Below are 15713 nucleotides of genomic sequence, written 5' to 3'. Positions count from 1 at the left end.
AACCGAAGTGCGGAAAAACGCAAGAAAAGAGAAAATTGAAATTCCAGGAAATGGGACAGCAGTGTCACGTGGAAAGCACGTGACACGAATGTTATTTAGTTTAATTCTTTGTTGTTTCTCCCCATCTCAGCCAAGACAAGACAATACACAAAGATATTCCACCCACACACACCCACATAAATCTCTCACACAGTGATGATGACCGTTTCATACTCTTTTTGTGTCCAACTTGGATATAATGCACGTGGTGCGGAGAGAGACACAAAGAGAGACGAGGATCGGCGGCAATACTTTTATCCCATTCGCTGTGTGGTTTAATTATATGGTGTTTTTTCTATAGCCGTTTCCCCCTACACCCCACACTGGAGAAGCCGCCACCAACAACAGATAATGAACACAATTAAGGGTGGCAAACCACATCTCAAGCCCAACATATAAAAGGAACACGAATTGCAAGCTTTCCCCAATTTCCCTTGTTTCTCTTTCCCATCACTTTTTAATTATTTCTGCTTCAGAACTTATTTCATATCCATCTTACTGGTGCTATTGAACAAACCAACCGCCGATGCAATTACCAACTCTGTCTATATATCTATATATGTCTATGTAATTTATGTATCTATATTTATGTTAATACTAATGTGTGTATAGCAGATATATATATATATATATATATACCTACATATCTACCAATTCACTGTGTTGTGTTGTGTTGTTGTCCTGTTGTTCGAAACAACAGAGATCCCTCTGTAACGCACTGCTCCAACCCTGATGGCTCTTCCCTGCAAAAGTTAAACATATATTTGAAATATCATGATTAATGAATGCACTGATTTTACTACCACCAGCTATGTATATACAACTAACTTCATACTCAGATATATGTTTCGTGGATTAGCTGAATGGGCGAGTAACTGTTAGCTTAACCAAAGCAAAAGATAATGCAGTAAAAGTAATGGCTTCTTTCGAGTCATTGTCTTTGTACTGAGTGAGTGAGTGAGTGAGTGAGTGAGATACAGAGACACTCCAAGTGCAAAAATATACACAACCATTCGTTGCTATTTACTGTTTCTTTTTTTTCTCTCTCTCTCTGTACCCATCTCATCTCATCTCATCTCTTCGCTGCTTTCCTCCGTTGGTCCCATTGAATAAATCAATACAAAACCGTTCCTCACAGCAAATTTAGCAAGTTAAAGCAAATTTTGAACTCAATTAAATTGTACTAACCATCATTAAATCACTTTTACAATACTTTTTTATGGTTTTTTTTTTTCCTGTATTGTATTGTATTCTCTCATTCCCTATTCTAAGTCGCCTTAGACTTCGGTCTCTGGTCTGGTCTGGTCTGGTCTGGTTGGCCCATTAAAAATGACTGTCTACTTTTGGTTTGTCCGTAACGGTGACTCTGATTGGTGAAGTACGACGGATAAGTCTAACTGTCGTACAAACCTTTTCATTTTTATTAAACCTTTTTCTCCTAATGATACCTTTACCTGCCTAGAATTAGCTTTTCCCTACTTTTGAGCCTATCCGATTCAATCATTATTATGCTGTTCGTTTTTTCTCAACGTTTGAACTTACACTCACTCACGCATATAGATATGGGAAAGAGACTACCACATTCTCATATATATATATATATAAATAATTTGTTATAAAGTTATATGCGATTCGGTTTAATCATTCCTCCATCACTAAAGACCGTATTTGTCTCATTTGCGTTAGATTGAACTTAAAGCTGTTTATTTGGTTCATTAGATATATATAAACGTTAACAGTTCTTTGATACTGACCAGTGATATACTTTCCCCCCTTCCAATTCCCTGTTGCGTATTCAAAAGAAGACCTTCCCAAATTTTGTTCACCTGACTAGATTTAAAAGGATAAACACAATCAAATACAATGTTCTACAAACCTGTCATCACAAACTGCACAAAGAGATCATTACATGTCTCTAGAAGATTAAATTTTAGAATACCATTCTTACCAGCTTTACCACAAGCTCCAGGTGGTGTTAGAGGCGACGTTAACGAAGCCTATGTGCCACCAAAAGCAGATAAAATGCATGGTTCATACCATTGGGATTTCGAAAGAATCGTAGCCGTCTCCATCATCCCTCTGGTCACCATCCCAACTCTAGGTTTAAGCTCAATGCCTCTACATTCCACAATCGATGCAGTATTATGTGTAACTGCGATGTCTCACTTCTTTTTGGAATTCCAATCTTGTATCACCGATTATGTCCAAAAGAGAGTCTATGGTAAGATTCAAAACTATGCCATGTACTTATTATATGGTGGTTCCTTACTATCTTTAATCGGTATCTACAATCTACAAAGTGAAGAAAACCAAGGTTTCACTGGCTTGTTAACAAAGGTTTTCGGTAAAGATACAAAGAATGAGTCAATTGAATCAAAAAAGTAATTTCCCTGACGTTATAATACATCATCACTCCTATTATCTCGAAACTGACAATTGAAATTAAATTCGAAATTAGACATCGTGTGCTATTGCATCGTCAATAACCAGCAAAAAATGTTATGACACACAATACTCATCTCAGTAAAGCTTCAATTATATTTATTATTTATTATTAATACTAAATCTATAACTATTTATCTACTACCATCATTATCATCATCATCATCATCGTTACGTTCTATTAATAATTATTTAATAGTTATTAATTTCTGCTTTTACTTCCTTATTTATTTCCTTATTTATTTATTTATTTATTTATTCATCATATAAGTCGACGTTCTAATATATTCTTTACCTTGATTCAATGTATATCATTGATTAGCTTATTCTTCCATCTCTCCAGTTCGCTATATAAGCTTTGAGTTGTTTCAATATCTTCAATTTTAATGATATTCAACGGCTTCTCAAAACTATAAACATCACGAGTATCAGTTACTTGCAAGATGTCTATACTATTTTCAATTGAATCAATTCGTATCTTGATAATATCGTTCATTTCAATTAAAAGACGCTCTATAAATGCACTGCTATTCATTTCCTTAAATTTTATATTTAACTCGTGACAAATATCAATTATCGATATTTTATATCTTGCATTACTACTATTTATATAACTAAGAATGCTCAATTTAATCATTTTGATCATCATCAATTCACTGATCACGATCTTATCCATTCCATCGCCATATTTATCAATATATTCATTTAAATCCTTTAATCTACCAAATGAAAATATCTCTAGTATTTCTTCATATCTTGATTCTTCATTATTTAACCATAATTCTTTATAGCTATATACATGCTTGTCTTCCAATATTAATATCAACTCATCAATGGACATCATCCTTAATTACCACGTCACTGATCTTCAAGTTAAACACTCTTGAACAGGTTGGTAGTCCATATGATCATTCATTGACTTGTATCTCTTATTTTTCATGCTTTTTATCTTGTTTAAACACACCTTTAAATTTAAAGGGCTTCTTCTTTCCAATCAATCTCTCTTTGATATATAAATAATGTTCATTAATTACTTACGTTTGATAGTTAAGATATTTACTTTGCCTTTATTTCTGTTTTCGATTTTGATTCGATTCTTATCATTCGAAGGTAGGATTTCTGAATATGAATTATTGGTTATTTGAGTATCTTCAAGGTTAGTTGTAGCACAATTTTGTAGTTCTTTAAATGAAGTTTTATAATTTGTAGAGTCAATATTAGATCCAGAACTAGTGTTAGAACTAGAATTGGCACTAATGATAGAACTTGTCCGTTTTCCCTCTTTAATCACCAGTGGTTGCTTTTCTAGTTCTTGATCAGATTCAGAATCAGATGTACTATTTTCAATAACAACTAGCCCTTTCTTTTCACCAACTTGCTTAGGAAATGGAGCGTAATATGTTAATTTCCTCTCATATTCTTCACTATCTTTATTCCATTCTCGTTTTTCATCAAGTGAAAGCTTAATGATATATGGATTTCTTAATGGTTCAGCTATAATTGCAAAATTTCTAGTAAGTTTCACTAATGCACCATGTATCGTTAATTTATTTTTAGCTCCCGCCGTTAACCCAATTTTAACTACACCACCACATGATTTTATCCTCTTATCCAGTCTATGTTTTCGAATCTCACTCACACTCATACCATCTTCCTCTTCATCACTAGAACTGTGATACCCTTCAACTGTTTTCCTATCCACCTTCTTGTATACCCTAGACCTGTCTTTGCTAGGATCTAGCTTACGAGATCGTTTACATGTTTTGGATAATAAACTCTTTTGGAATTTCATTTCTTCATATTTAGCTAATGTGTTCCTTATATATTCTTTAGTCAATTCTCTTTTTCTATCCATTTCATCCTCATCACACACATCATTAATTACTGTCATCTTAGGTAAAGAAATATGCCAATCCAACATATTCAGCTTATCGCTAAGTAATTCTAATCTATCTGCTTCTGTCTCCCATTCATTTACGTCTCTTTCCAACATTCTATTCTCTTGTTTTAACATCTTCTTGTGATATGGCTTGTATAATGCATCTGATAGGGGATCGGAGTTATTCAGATAATGTGATTTCAAATCCCTTGATGAACCAGGAGAATTACCTCCCAATTTGTCCCATCCATCTGATGTTGGCACTACTCCCTCTATTTTCCTTTTCTTAACTACTTCAGGCCTCGTTAATTCATTACTTTCAATATCTAAAGTCATCGATGAAATTTGATTAAACTTTTCATGCACCTCATCCTTAACGGAGGTCCTTGACTGTGTTTGATCCATCAATTCTATATCATTCCTAAATTTCCTTGCTACCACCTTCAATGGCTTTAAAACATCTATCATATACTTTTCTCTATCAAAATCGAATTTAGTTTCCTTAACATCATTCTTTGACCGCAGACTCCTTTTTTCACCCTCATCTTTAGCAACTTTCTTAACCATCTAATAAATATAAATTACCAACAATATAGTTATCAACAAACACTACCCATCAACTACATCAACCAGACAACTTGAGCTAAATCAACCTCCTTTTCTTTAAGTAACTTCTTATTGAACATACCTCATCGATTTTTTAACCATGTTAATTTTTCATTATTGCCTGATATAAAAAAAAAGGTTTTGATATCAAACTTTGATCTGTGAGACGTCAAAGAACAACAGGAATGAAAAAGAATGGAAGGGCCACCTTGGAAATCATTAGAATTGACAATATATTTAGTATATAATAACTATTACAATATATACAAATAAAAAAACACAACACCAAAATTAAATATCCCTTTTAATTAGTTTTCAATTGAGTCCAAAATTCATGCATAATGCTTAAAATTCAATTTAACACCAGAGATGAATTTTTCATGGTTGAAATCTTCTCTGTTTGAAATATATGATGATATTACATTTCTGTGAACATCTATTAGATGACCTTCTTTTGTTAATGAATCTAACAGTTCAGGTTGGACTGTAAATAGATTAGCTAATTCACGTAGAGTAGCAAATTTCTCAAGTAATTCAGGAATCTCCCATTCTTCAACTACGTTTTGATATCCAATGATGTCTTTTGTTACTATAATACCACCAGTGGAGCTGACTTGGAATTTACCGTAATGTGTTAGCAGTTTGTTGTATAATATATCACCAATTGTTGTTAAAAAATTCGTTAAATTGTTTGATCTGAAATAAATTGAAACTTGCGAATGAAGTGATGCTAATATATTTGCAATTTCAATTGCTGGTAATGTATCTTGATCCAATAGATCTTGTGATTTAGGTACAAAATCTTTCTTTTTTTGTTTAGATAAACATTCTGAGAATTTAGAAGAATACAAATGTGTCAATTCGTCAACAACAGTATTTATTAAAAGTTCACATCTTGTAATTTGATTATTTGTAACTTCAATTATTTTCTTCTTTATATCTGGAGAATTTGTTAATAACGGTAGAAAAACTGCTTTAATGGTTGCTGACAGCAAGCTTAATATGTCAGTACTAATAGTCAAATATTTCAAGAATGAAACATTTATATCCAAAACTTTAGAAACATCAACTTTTAAAATGTTGTAATAGGAAATTTCAAGGGATGTTTCCACGTATGAACTTATGATACCAGCATGTAGCAATTCTAATAACTCATAACTATAGGAACTGGAGTTGCTTGGTGTTAATTCCATTACCCTAGCAACAGATTCTACTGCACATTTTAACATCAAATCTGCACTAGCAATATTGAATTCCTTCTCATCTACTATAACCTCTTGTTGAGTTAGTTCACCTTCTGTAGCGCCCATATTGTGGACTTCACGGGTGGCATTCGCAAGAGTTAAAGGTAAACGTTCTTTATCCAAATGAGTCTTGAAGAAATTATTAATTTGTGATAGTTTACTTTTAGAAATGCTTCCAAATTCATTGTTATCAACTACGCCGGTTTCCAGTTTGTTATTAAACTTATTGTTTAATGATCTGTCGCGAGTTTCCTTTTCATGAGATATGTTAAAAGTTGATGTTTTTTCAATTAATATCGATTCCAAACTTCTTCTTTCAATATCAAAATATTTCGATCTATCATACAAATATTTTGAAAATAGATCCGAGTAACATTGTTCTATTGTGGCAGAAATAACATTATTTTGATCTATTTCCAATAGCTTAAAGAATTCCACCAGATCTTTAACAAATTGTCCCACAAGTGTATATAAGGCATGTAACATTCTGACAAATGCCAGATCTGATAAAGAGAATGAAGTATTAAGTAACAAATCAATTTTAGAATCAATTTTCTGAACAAAGATTCTTTGAATGAATAACTGAATCACATGTGGCGCACTTTCATCGAAGACCCTTTTAACAATCTTAGATTCATTTTTAATAACTGTTTCAATATTTTCTAATAGAGATACTAGACTTTTCTCGAAATTGACACCATGAAAATCAGGATCTAGTAATCTTCTTTTAAAAGATTCCTCCAAATTGACTTGATTAGAATCATCGTCTTCAATTTGACTTGTATCGATGAAGAAAGAGTGTTGATTTATAAAACTTTGAATAACATTGACACCACCATTGAAATGTTCTAAAACCAAAGCAATTTCATTTAATTGTTCAAAATTATTTTCACGATATGCATTATTGAAATCTTCTAATAAATTATTCTCCATTGATTCTGAATATTTTTCGATTAATTTAGTTGTTTCACTAGTTTTTGGAATTGAACTAGTTTCCACTTTACGAGATAAAATTAACAAATTCTTAACAATTATTACAGCTTGCAAATGTAATTGCCAATTTCTAGAATTCAACAATTCGTTCAAATGATCAGATTTGCCTTTAGTGTCGAATTCATTATATTGTGCAATCAACTCAATAGATTTGATATAATTTTTCTTTTGTTTAATACTATTCTCTACTTTCTCACCAAGGGGAGATAATACTTGTATAACATTTGATAATTTATTATCCAAATCATCGTATTTACTAATGGTAGATTTTAGTTTATTAAATAAATGTATAGTATTTTTAGAATGATTCAATTCTTGTATATTGACTTCACTATACAAAACACTTTCTTTCCCTAAAGAATCGTTTTTTAGAGAATTTAGCTCTTTTAAAGTAGACTCAAAAGTTCTGATATAAGGCTTGGGATCCAATTTCTTCCAGATATCCTCAGAATGAGAACTCAACGAGGACTCTTCAGCTCCCTTCAACGTCTGGTCTTTACTCAATTCCTCTACAAATTCATTAACAGTTAGACCTCCTAAAAAATTATTCACCGAAAGCAAATTCCTCCACTTAGGATCCAGCTCATACAACGAATTCATATTTAACAGATACACAACCTCGTCAGTTTATTCCACAACCTTCAAATTACCACTTTTAGTCCTTCTTGACCCAATCAGACCTTCGTTTCTCGTTAATTACTTCTGTTTAAAAGTATAGTTAAGTTTCCCAATTTCTAATATCGTTACGTTCCTTTAAATATTTTTGATATTGAAATCAAAGATATCAATAACAATACGAATCAACAAGAGAAGAAATGTCTGGATAAGAGCAACAAAAGTGTTGAAGACAGATCTTCGAGTTGCTATTAGGTATCAGTTGGTTTATTTGAGTGCATTGTGTTGTTATGGAGGAACTTGAAGGGAAACTTTTGGTTACTGGGTCGATCGACGACGATGATATTGACCAATTGATAGAAGAGTTGGAAAATGAAGATGGAGATGAGTTCAGCAACAAGTATAGGGAGGAGAGGATTGAGGCAATGGTACATCATGCACGTACGGTGGAGAGGAACGTTAGAGAGGGTGGGTATGGTTCATTACAAGAGATTCAGAATGAAAAAGAGGTCATCACCATGAGCACTAATACTGAAAGGATAGTTATAAGTTTTGGATTGGATCATTTTGCAAAGTGTCAGTACATGAATGAACAATTACGAAAATTATCCTTAAAACATTTAACTACAAAATTTGTCTATGCTAATGTTGAAAACTGTCCATTTTTAGTGGATAGATTGTCGATAAAAGTGTTGCCATTTGTAGTTGGGTACAAGAAAGGAGTTGAAAGATTGAGAATCGTAGGGTTCTCTTCGCTGGGTAACGATCCCAATGAATTTCAATTGGATACATTGGAGAAATTACTGTATTCCAATGGTCTTCTGGAGCAAATGACAGGAATCTCATCGTCACGGTCACAGAAGTCCTGGAACCGTGCTGGGAATGACAGTGAGGACTCAGATTTAGATTTGAATTGAAGACAAGTTCTAGTATATTTATATATATATCTAAATGCCTGAGGCCCACACTACACCTATTGATAGAAAGGATAGCAATTTCTCTCTCTTTTCCAACTTCCCAATCACTTTTATATGTGTATTCCCACAATGGATGGGCCATCAGTATATGTATGGCGCTAACACATTTACACAGTTATTTCCTTATCAGGAAACACATATCCATATCAGGAAACAGCATACCGTTAATGGCAATATTCACTCAAAGCTCCATTTAGCCGTGGTGAAAAATTATGAAAAAAATCAAAAAAATTTTCAACCAGAAATTTTCAGTATAAAAGGAACACTCGAAATCCAAATTGTAGCACATCCTTTCCATTTTTACTAGGTTTGCTAATTCTGAGTCTTGTTTTACGGTTTTTAAAAACATCTTCTCGTTTTTAAAGAGACCATCGAGCTATTTTGGTAAGAAAGAAGCACTATATTAGCATATATTGCCGACAAGCCAATCATGCAAATTTTCGTTAAGACTTTAACTGGTAAGACCATTACCTTAGAAGTTGAATCTTCTGACACCATTGACAATGTCAAGGCTAAGATTCAAGACAAAGAAGGTATTCCACCTGACCAACAAAGATTGATCTTTGCTGGTAAGCAATTGGAAGACGGTAGAACTTTGTCTGACTACAACATCCAAAAGGAATCCACTTTACACTTGGTCTTGAGATTGAGAGGTGGTGGTAAAAAGAGAAAGAAGAAGGTTTACACCACTCCAAAGAAGATCAAGCACAAGCACAAGAAGGTCAAGTTGGCTATCTTGTCTTACTTCAAGGTTGACGATGAAGGTAAGGTCACCAAGTTGAGAAAGGAATGTTCCAACTCTACCTGTGGTGCCGGTATCTTTTTGGCCAACCACAAGGACAGATACTACTGTGGTAAGTGCCACTCTGTCTACAAGATGAAGGCTTAAATTTTAAGTACCATAGAGGAAATCTAGTTCAAAGAGACGTATAAACTGTTCTCTTTGTAGGAGTTGTATAGGTATTAATTTATTTTGTATAGCTTTATTTTTTTTATATACTTAGAAATGTGTAAGTGAATACAATGGTTTTCATTTGAATTATTTATTTCTCTTGAATATATTATTTAGTAGAATGTTATATTGTATTGTATTGTATTGTATTGTAATTTTATTTACATACTATATAAATGTATATATGCATACCAAACTATGTATCAATGTTAAAGCTTGGATTTAGTATCTATCAAATTAAATTCCATTTTATCTTTTGGTATTTATCGAGAAGTTGGTGAAATGATGAAATGTACATTGCGCTAATCTGAAGTTAAATTTGGCACTTGATTTTTCTGCTTCAATGCTTTTAATTCCAACTTTAATTGTTCATTTTCAACAATTAAATGTGATCTGCTAATTTCAATATCTTTTAATAAAACTAAAGATTTTTTCAATTCAATGCATGTCTTAGAGTAACTATCCTTTAATAAATTGAAATTCAACATCAATTTATGAGTGTTGATCATTCTTTGTTTCATTTCAAAAACTTGTTTCATTGTAAATTCATTTGTAAATTTTTCAATTGGTCGTTCTTGGACAGGAAGAACAACTGTTTGAACCTGAGATATTGGTGTTTGAATCTTTTCTTTGAGAATATGCTTAGTGATAGGTAAAGCCAAACCATGTTTATAATTAGGCTTGGCTATTTTGTTATCGTTTTCGTTATGTTTATGCTTATAGTCAGGGGAAGAAGATGCCTTGACATTATTATTATTGTTGTTATTGGAATTGGTATTAGTATTGTTCTCGACACCATCTGTAGATGATGGAGATAATGAAACTGGTGTCAATATTGACTCGTATGCAATTTTATCTTCAATCTTAATTTTTTTATTATCTAAAAGATCGTTAATATGATCATCTAATGCTCTTTTCATGACATTTTCGTTGATTTTACTGTGATAATGGCTACCGTCATGATTATGATTATTAATATGATTATGATTATTATTATGGTTGTTATTATTAGTGTTGCTATCGATAGCACCATTCAAATGGCTCAAATCCATAATGTCATGGGCCTCATCATCATCATCATCATCATTAGCTTTACCCAACCCAAATATTAACTCCTCAGGTTGATCCTCTAGCAAACTCTCCAAAGTCAAAGCTTTGCCATGCAAAATATCAGTCTCCAACCAATCCGAATTCATCTCAGCCAATTGATCCAACCCAATATCACCAGCTGAATCATCGACATCTTCATCATTACTACAACTGCTACCACCGCTAGAAATGGGAAGACTATGTTCAGTCAATAGTCGATGCAAAGTTCTATCCATACCCAATTCCTTCTCCATCTCTCTCACTCCTAGAAATACTTCAAATATAGGTCTTTTCTTCCACTGAAATTTATCCTAAGTCACAATAAACCACACTGCAGATTTCAGACGATGAACAACAACCCTCAATATACAAAAGTAATAGCAATTGTAACACTCTTTCCAAATTATATTACTTCAATAATTTTCATCTACTCTTTAAAGCTCATCTCATCTCATCTCATCGCAATCTTTAAAATTTTTCACCACCAAAAATGGAAAAGTTTCAAGATATCAGAAAAAAAGTTGAGTCTATTACGATAGACGAATCGATTTTGAAGAAGTTAAAGAAGAGTTTTGATTGAATTCTGATGTCTTTAGGTTGATAAATTGTTGTTTATATATGTCACTGGGTAGGTGAGTAGATTTAAAGTTTTTGATTGCAATTTTGTTGTATTTAAAGATGTCAAAAATTGAAGAAGTTCCAATTTCTGACGTTGAAGAAGATGAATCGACCTACGAAGGTGGTTCTAATGAAGTTTATCTTGCTTTGATCGATGCTGCAGTTAAGGAGACCGATGAATTAGGTGTTGAAGATACTTTTATTGGCGGTACTCCACTTTGGTTGCATCCTGAGTCTATTCCAGCTAATGATTTGTTGATTTGTGGAGCTTGCAAGAAGAATGATAATATGAAGTTACTTATTCAAGCTTTTTGCCCATTAGATATTGATCAAGTGGATGAGATTCAACAATCTATGGGGGTTAATGATATGAGGAATGTAGATTCTGAGAACGATAGGGTGTTGTACGTTTTCTTATGTACTAAATGTCAAAGAAAGGGAAATTCTGTACGCTGTATTAGAGGTGTCAAAAAAAATTCAAAATCATCAATTTCAACTTCAGATGTTGTAACTAATAAGATAAATTCTTTGGATGAGGGAAAGAAATTCGACATAAATCCTTTTGATCTATCAAATGGTTCTCAGAATCCTTTCGATGGTCCAAATCCATTTCAATCTTCATCCTCAACTGATAATAATCCTTTTGAAAATGCCAATGCTACCGAAAAGGATACTAAGAAAGAATCAATGAAAACTTCAAGAAAGGTTCATGATTCTCAAAAGGATAAAGAATTCGATTCAAAAGTTGCTTTTAAGAGTTATTTATTATTTGTTGAACCTGAATCATTTAAGAATAAACAACCCGATCATTTAAAACTACCCAAGAATTTAAAGATCGATAAAGATGCCTTAGAATTAGGTAATGACATAGAAGAAGATTTAGAGAAAAATCCTATTAAATTGGATCCTCGTACTGAAAAGCTTTCAAAATTCCTTGATGATGATGTTTTCCAAAAATTCCAAGAGATTGTTGGTTATAATCCATTTCAAGTATTACGTTATGATTTTGGTGGTAAACCATTGTTATATGCTTCTTCAAAAGTAGATTACGATAAAGCTGTACCAAGTCCATCTTATAACCCTTCTTCCAAGAGAGTATTCGAAATGCAGTTAATGCCAAAGATGATCTTAGATTTGGAAGAAACTGTCTCCTTAGAAGATAGTATGGAATGGGGTACAATTTTGGTTTATACTGATATAGGAAATTGTATTCCAAAATTCGATGAAAATGGTGTAGGCTACGTAGAGGAAGTTGTTAAAGTACAATGGGAAACAAGAAGTAAATAGTTGTTCGATAATAATCAGATCACAACGAACTTACCTTTGTAGTATATATTTAAATACTTTTTTATCTCAAAATTAAGTTAATTATTGGTATTTATTAATGAATTATAGAAAATTTCCTAAAAATACAGATTCATTTTATCTACATGTCATTTGAAAGGGTAAAAAATACCCTTATTGAAAAACTTCTTTTTAATTATACATATCCATTGTTCATAATGGATTGCTTGAATATTTAATTGTCATTTCTTTATCTACAAATATCTTTGAACTTTTACCTTTTCATATGCAATAATTTTATCACCAGGTTGATAACTATCAAAATTTTTTTGAAACGTTATGCCACATTCTTTACCTTTAGAGACTTCGGCTGTGTCATCCTTACCTTGCTTTAAGGTTGATAATCTACCATCATAAACTTGATTCTGTTCATCTCCACGTACAACCTTCACTAATGAATTTCTTGTAATCTTACCGTTAATGACTTTACAGCCAGCAACCTTAAGCTGTTTCTTCTTTAGAGAGTAATTAAAGATTTCACGAATTTCAACTGTAGCTGTATTCTTGTTTTCATATATTGGAGCTAGATTATTCGTCAAAATTTCTGTCACATCTTCAATCAATTTATAAATCACATTGTATTGTCTAATTTCTATACCTTCCTTATTGTTAACAATATCACTTGGAAGAGATCCAAGATTAAAACATAAAATTTTGCTATCAGTTATCTTGGCCATTTTTAAGTCACTTTCGTTAGGATTACCAACGGATGTAGAAACAATATATGATTCAACTTCATTATTTCCTAAACCAGTAAGACTATCTTTGATTGCTTCTGCAGAACCAGAAACATCAGCTTTGATGATGAAGTTTATTTTCTTAGGACCAGTCTCTTCAACAACATGTTCATCAATATCGTCTTCATCTTCATCTTCATCAATATCATTCTTTTCTTTCTCTAATTTTTCTTGTGCATTTTGTTCATTTAATTTGAGGACAGTTTGCATGTCATTTTCAGATTTTATTAACGTTAGTCTTCTGGATATCGATTTCTTGGCTATAGATTCATTAGGAACTTGTATAACCTCATCACCAGCTATTGGAAGATCTTTCCAACCCAAAACAGTAATTGCTTGTGATGGTAAAGCTTCGTTAGTTTGATTATGGCTCTCTGTCAGCATATTTTTTACCTTACAGTAGGTGTTACCACAAACTAGGATATCTCCCTTTCTCAAAGTACCTTTTTTAACAAGAACTGTACCTACATTTCCCATCATTTTTTTGACTTGACTTTCTAAAACCCAACCTTCAACCATTGTGGACTTTGAATTTTCACTTCTGATATCCATTAAGTCACTTAGTGCAATAATCGATTCCTCTAATAAGTCCATATTTTCACCAGTTCTTGCACTTATCGGTATGACTTGAACATCTCCTCCAATTTTTTCAACAGGAATCTCCTGTGCGATTAAATCATTCGTAACCTTTTCTAACATTCTTTCACGTTCCCTTGGAGTAGTAGCTTTATCAATTTTAGTAATAGCAACTATCAATTCATTACCTGAATTTTTTATATGTTTAATTGCTTCAATAGTCTGAGGCATAATAGAATCTTCAATTGATACTACCAAAATAATGATATCTGTAATATTGGCACCTCTTTCTCTCATTTTCAAAAACGCAGCATGACCTGGGGTATCTAAGAATGTAATTTTCTTTTTTGAAATAGGTGTTATAACTTGAAAAGCACCAATATGCTGTGTAATACCACCGTGTTCCTGATCTACCACAGATGATTTTCTCAAATGATCTATAATCGTTGTTTTACCGTGATCGATATGGCCCATAATTGTAACTACTGGAGGTCTTTTCTCTAAATTATTTGGATTTGCAGCTTGTTTTAAAGAATCATATACATTTGAAGAGTTCAACTCTAAATTTGAGTTTGGCAATTCATAATTATACTCTTGCAGTATCAATTCAATATATTCTTTAGTCAAAATATATTTGTTGGTGACATCTTTGAAACCAAGCTTCCCTAAATCTTTAATTAAATCAGTTACACGGCAATTAAGTAAATTAGAAAGTTTATCCACCGATAAATAGTTTGGTATTATAAAATTAACCGGTTTAGGTTTTTCACTACTTTTCTTCGTTTTTTTACCTCTATTTCCCTTTGGTGCCTGTATGACATTCGAATAAGATATAGATCTAGTCCAAACTGGAGATGAAATAGTAATTAACGGACATGATTTCGTAGCCCTTCCTCTTAGAATAGAAAATATTTGAGGTGTAGACCTCTTCCACATAATGTTATATATGGTGAAATGATTTTAATGGTAACCGAATTTTTCTATAACAGAACCAATGAGAAAAACACTAAAATAAAATTTATAATAGAACCAGCAAGTTATTTGAAGCAAACTTTAATATCATCAAACTGTAAAAGTAGCAGGAATAGAAATGTATCCGTTTGAATTATCAATGGAATTAAAGTTCCTTCAATAATTTGATGTCAATTTAAGCTCATCTTCCAATTTCTTCCATATTTGATAAACTTTAAAGGTTCCATTTCCTATCGAGCCTTGTTAATTGAAAAAATATCCAAAATCACGTGATTTATCTAAAATAACGTAACATAGCATAAATGGGATGAAAGCAATGACAGGATAAGATTAGACAGGACTATCGATTGACAAATGAAGTACAATAAACATTGGTATAGATTTGTATAGCATGGAAACTAAATAATGTATATATTATATATGTTTGGTATACTTGTTTAAATTTCTTTATGTTTTAGATTAGCCATTTTTCAAATATTAATGACATCTCAGAGGATGACAGATATTTCAGAACATTCTCTTCAGTCCAAGGCAATGGCTATTAGATAGAATGTTAGTATTAATTATACATATAAGAATATAGTAACAATGAATATTGGTGAATTTATAGTTTAGAGCAAAAAATAGTTT

The 15713-nt window shown here is 32.2% G+C and overlaps 9 protein-coding genes across 9 annotated transcripts; 4 read left to right on the top strand and 5 right to left on the bottom strand.

Annotated features, from left to right (window-relative positions):
- Positions 1 to 1902: 1902 nt before the first annotated feature.
- Kpol_1024p21 (CybS family protein) lies at positions 1903 to 2424 on the top strand (the record flags this gene model as incomplete). The annotated part of the gene is made up of 1 exon (XM_001644676.1): positions 1903 to 2424. The coding sequence occupies one exon, from the start codon at positions 1903 to 1905 to the stop codon at positions 2422 to 2424; it is 522 nt and encodes a 173-aa protein (XP_001644726.1).
- Positions 2425 to 2782: 358 nt separating this feature from the next.
- Positions 2783 to 3325, bottom strand: CSN9 (Csn9p; the record flags this gene model as incomplete). The annotated part of the gene is made up of 1 exon (XM_001644675.1): positions 2783 to 3325. The coding sequence occupies one exon, from the start codon at positions 3323 to 3325 to the stop codon at positions 2783 to 2785; it is 543 nt and encodes a 180-aa protein (XP_001644725.1).
- Positions 3326 to 3511: 186 nt separating this feature from the next.
- On the bottom strand, positions 3512 to 4927 carry SAS4 (Sas4p; the record flags this gene model as incomplete). The annotated part of the gene is made up of 1 exon (XM_001644674.1): positions 3512 to 4927. One exon carries the CDS (start codon positions 4925 to 4927, stop codon positions 3512 to 3514), a length of 1416 nt encoding a protein of 471 aa, XP_001644724.1.
- A 371-nt stretch (positions 4928 to 5298) lies between these two features.
- On the bottom strand, positions 5299 to 7803 carry SEC10 (exocyst subunit SEC10; the record flags this gene model as incomplete). Its single annotated transcript, XM_001644673.1, has 1 exon — positions 5299 to 7803. The coding sequence occupies one exon, from the start codon at positions 7801 to 7803 to the stop codon at positions 5299 to 5301; it is 2505 nt and encodes an 834-aa protein (XP_001644723.1).
- Positions 7804 to 8108: 305 nt separating this feature from the next.
- PLP1 (Plp1p) lies at positions 8109 to 8735 on the top strand (the record flags this gene model as incomplete). The annotated part of the gene is made up of 1 exon (XM_001644672.1): positions 8109 to 8735. One exon carries the CDS (start codon positions 8109 to 8111, stop codon positions 8733 to 8735), a length of 627 nt encoding a protein of 208 aa, XP_001644722.1.
- A 490-nt stretch (positions 8736 to 9225) lies between these two features.
- Positions 9226 to 9684, top strand: RPS31 (ubiquitin-40S ribosomal protein eS31 RPS31 fusion protein; the record flags this gene model as incomplete). The annotated part of the gene is made up of 1 exon (XM_001644671.1): positions 9226 to 9684. The coding sequence occupies one exon, from the start codon at positions 9226 to 9228 to the stop codon at positions 9682 to 9684; it is 459 nt and encodes a 152-aa protein (XP_001644721.1).
- A 365-nt stretch (positions 9685 to 10049) lies between these two features.
- Positions 10050 to 11090, bottom strand: ATC1 (Atc1p; the record flags this gene model as incomplete). The annotated part of the gene is made up of 1 exon (XM_001644670.1): positions 10050 to 11090. The coding sequence occupies one exon, from the start codon at positions 11088 to 11090 to the stop codon at positions 10050 to 10052; it is 1041 nt and encodes a 346-aa protein (XP_001644720.1).
- Positions 11091 to 11514: 424 nt separating this feature from the next.
- On the top strand, positions 11515 to 12741 carry TSR4 (small subunit rRNA maturation protein TSR4; the record flags this gene model as incomplete). Its single annotated transcript, XM_001644669.1, has 1 exon — positions 11515 to 12741. The coding sequence occupies one exon, from the start codon at positions 11515 to 11517 to the stop codon at positions 12739 to 12741; it is 1227 nt and encodes a 408-aa protein (XP_001644719.1).
- Positions 12742 to 12992: 251 nt separating this feature from the next.
- On the bottom strand, positions 12993 to 15047 carry IFM1 (translation initiation factor 2; the record flags this gene model as incomplete). Its single annotated transcript, XM_001644668.1, has 1 exon — positions 12993 to 15047. One exon carries the CDS (start codon positions 15045 to 15047, stop codon positions 12993 to 12995), a length of 2055 nt encoding a protein of 684 aa, XP_001644718.1.
- Between the last annotated feature and the right edge of the window lie 666 nt (positions 15048 to 15713).

This window comes from Vanderwaltozyma polyspora, genomic scaffold (assembly GCF_000150035.1).
Source record: "Vanderwaltozyma polyspora DSM 70294 KpolScaffold1024 genomic scaffold, whole genome shotgun sequence".
NCBI classification, from domain to species: Eukaryota; Fungi; Ascomycota; class Saccharomycetes; order Saccharomycetales; family Saccharomycetaceae; genus Vanderwaltozyma; species Vanderwaltozyma polyspora.
The sequence above is the reverse complement of the archived record's forward strand: the minus strand, read 5'-3'. Positions and strand labels throughout refer to the sequence as shown.